Here is a 2580-nt window from a genome sequence, read left to right as displayed (position 1 = left end):
AGAGTTCAGCTCCAACCCTGAAAACAAAACTCACCTGCCTATAGCCTTAGTAATCCGACAGACATTGATTAGCTTGTTCAGGTGTGTTTGATTAGGGTTGGAGCTGAACTCTGCAGGACTGCGGGCTCTCTAGGACCGAACTTGCCTACCCCTGAACTAGACCAATAATTAGAAATCACAATATAATGTCTATTTATTTTTCTGCTCTTCAGGAAATGACCACCTTTTCACTTTTGTCTCTCTTGTTGTCTTTTTCCTGCTTCATAGGCCAGTGGGTCTTGACCCAGAGGCAGCCAGAGGTGAGAATGTTCCGTTTTCTTTTTATTCATGACACTTAAAAAGAAACTGACATTTATGGTATTTTTTTTTTTATTGCAGGTGCAAAATAAAGCAAGCCGAGGGAACAGAGAAAAAGGTGACACTGCCTCTGCTTTTGGATTCGTCGTGATGTTCTATAGCCTAAATGTTTAAGACTGTGTATCTCTGCTGTTTTTGGTTCCTTTTTGACAGAAAGCATGGCTTCTTAAGGAGAAATCTTAATCAGAACTTTGACCATTTGGAAGAAGAAAAAGTCACTTGACGATTTAGTTCTAGTGTTCACAATTTTAAAAATTGTAGGTCTTTAAATACACAAGACTATATGAGTGTTCCTTTTTAAAATGTGAGGTTTTAAAAGCATTGTTTAAATAAAACCATTGATTCTCAGCTAGAACTACTTTGCCATAATGTTTATCTTAAACAGCTGATACCTTTGAGATTTTCCTACTTTTTGTCATGTACTTTTCAGTCTCACAATGAAGTTTATGAAATACATAGTGTAGTATGTGTTAAGTGCTCAGTAGCTAAAAGAAAAAAGCAGGCATTTTATATATTTTGTAAATTGTCCATACAGTTTTGTCACGTTGCAGAAGTAACAAATCTAATTGTGCACTGTAGTTGAAAAATAAAGTGATTTTCATTTTAAGTCTGTTAAGTGTTTTGAGAAAAAGTAACCGTTATGTACCGTGTGCTTGGCACCTGCCTGGAATGTCTCTCGTATTCGGTCTGTGTTATAAATAGTTGTTAATTATAAATAGCTGTTATTAGTAGTAATAGTAGCCTACAAGCAGTTTGCTATTGCTGCTGCGTCACTGATGTTGCGATAGTATCTAGCTTCTGTCAAATAAAACAAAACAAACAAAAAGAAAAACATTCTCTGTGCATGTAGAATATCATATTACACGGGTCTCTGGAATACTTAATTCTGATTGATCAGTGTGCGGTCGGATTTGTAGAACTAATGTTGCTCATAATATGCCCCTATGTGTCTTGGCACTTTCGTGGTCATCACAATTTGGAGCAGAACATTGGGCGCCAATGTCTTGTGCGCGCGTCTTGCGATTCAAAGCGATATTACGACAAACGCTAAGACAAATGGCATCGAAGGGCTTCAAAAATGAGGAAAGAACACGAAAACGCACGTCTGAAGAACAAGCAACCGAGGAGATGTATTAGAAAACAGTGAAAAATAAAGGCTTGTGGACTGTCTGCTGCAGTTAAATAAGGTAGCTAGGCTACTAGTTCACAGGAAAAAAATTTAATGCAGATATTGAATAAGATAAATGTTGTAGCCTATCCTTGCAATGTTCTTTGGCCGATTAATTTCTGATTTCTGCGTTAGGGAAAAAAAATAAATAAATATATATATATATATATATATATAATCGCGTAGCCTATTTAAGTAGATATAGTGGATGTAAACGGCCAGGTAAATGCTAGGTATGCACCCGACATTTCGGCCGCCGAAAATGCGTCACACATTTTCTGCACGGTGTGACGCTCAATATTCCGCTAAATGAATGTGCGTTCCACTCATGTACCGCTCATGCTCACCGGAAAAGCAAAGTCCGCGCAAATGACGCGCCTACAGGAAATGAATGTTCCTGTTTGCAATAATGCTACTGTGCTGTATATGGTGCAACACTAGTAAAATGACGCTACCCTCTCGTTCACTGATCTGCTCCCGGCTATGCTCTGCTCACCTGCTCTAATAGCCTAATAGCTTTGTAGGACTATACATTGTTTGGATAATTAGTCAAAAAAAAGTTATATCTGATTATGTTGCATAGAACTGAATAAAAATATATATTGATATTTAATATTAATATATTTTCTGACCAATTTTATTGTTACTTTCAGTAGAAGTGTGGTTATTTTGGCTTGTGTTTTTTAAATTCAGTATCATTAAAATTTAGTTAAATTAAAAATTCTTGCAAAATTACTTTATATTAGGCTATTTAATAAAATAATCAATAATTATTACAAAGCATTTTCGGGTTCGACCCAGAATTTTCATTTCGGTGCATCCCTATAACGATAGACTATCAATATGATTTTGTCGGCGTCACGAATTTGATTAATGGCATTTGTTTTAAAGGGGTCATATGATGCGATTTCAAGTTTTCCTTTCTCTTTGGAGTGTTACAAGCTTTTGGTGCATAAAGAAGATCTGTAAAGTCTCAAATCCAAACTACCTAAAACGGCTCGTTCTAACACGCCCCCATATATCTACGTCACTATGTGGAAATATTAGCATAATGC

The 2580-nt window shown here is 36.3% G+C and overlaps 1 protein-coding gene across 12 annotated transcripts in view; it reads left to right on the top strand.

Moving 5' to 3' along the window:
• fxyd6l (FXYD domain containing ion transport regulator 6 like) overlaps positions 1–964 on the top strand; it is a 28655-nt gene extending 27691 nt beyond the window's left edge. For 11 of the 12 annotated variants that reach the window (XM_016532060.1, XM_016532062.1, XM_016532061.1 and 8 more), the window contains 2 exons: positions 268–299; positions 379–964. In XM_016532060.1, coding sequence (XP_016387546.1) covers positions 268–299; positions 379–389 — 43 coding nt within the window. In that variant the 3' untranslated portion in view covers positions 390–964. The remainder of the gene's footprint in view (positions 1–267; positions 300–378) is intronic. The other variant, XM_016532058.1, reaches the window with a different exon arrangement.
• Positions 965–2580: the final 1616 nt, after the last annotated feature.

This window comes from Sinocyclocheilus rhinocerous, unplaced genomic scaffold (genome assembly GCF_001515625.1).
Source record: "Sinocyclocheilus rhinocerous isolate Xijiao unplaced genomic scaffold, SAMN03320098_v1.1 scaffold241, whole genome shotgun sequence".
NCBI classification, from domain to species: Eukaryota; Metazoa; Chordata; class Actinopteri; order Cypriniformes; family Cyprinidae; genus Sinocyclocheilus; species Sinocyclocheilus rhinocerous.
This window is presented reverse-complemented; position numbering and strand designations above follow the sequence as displayed.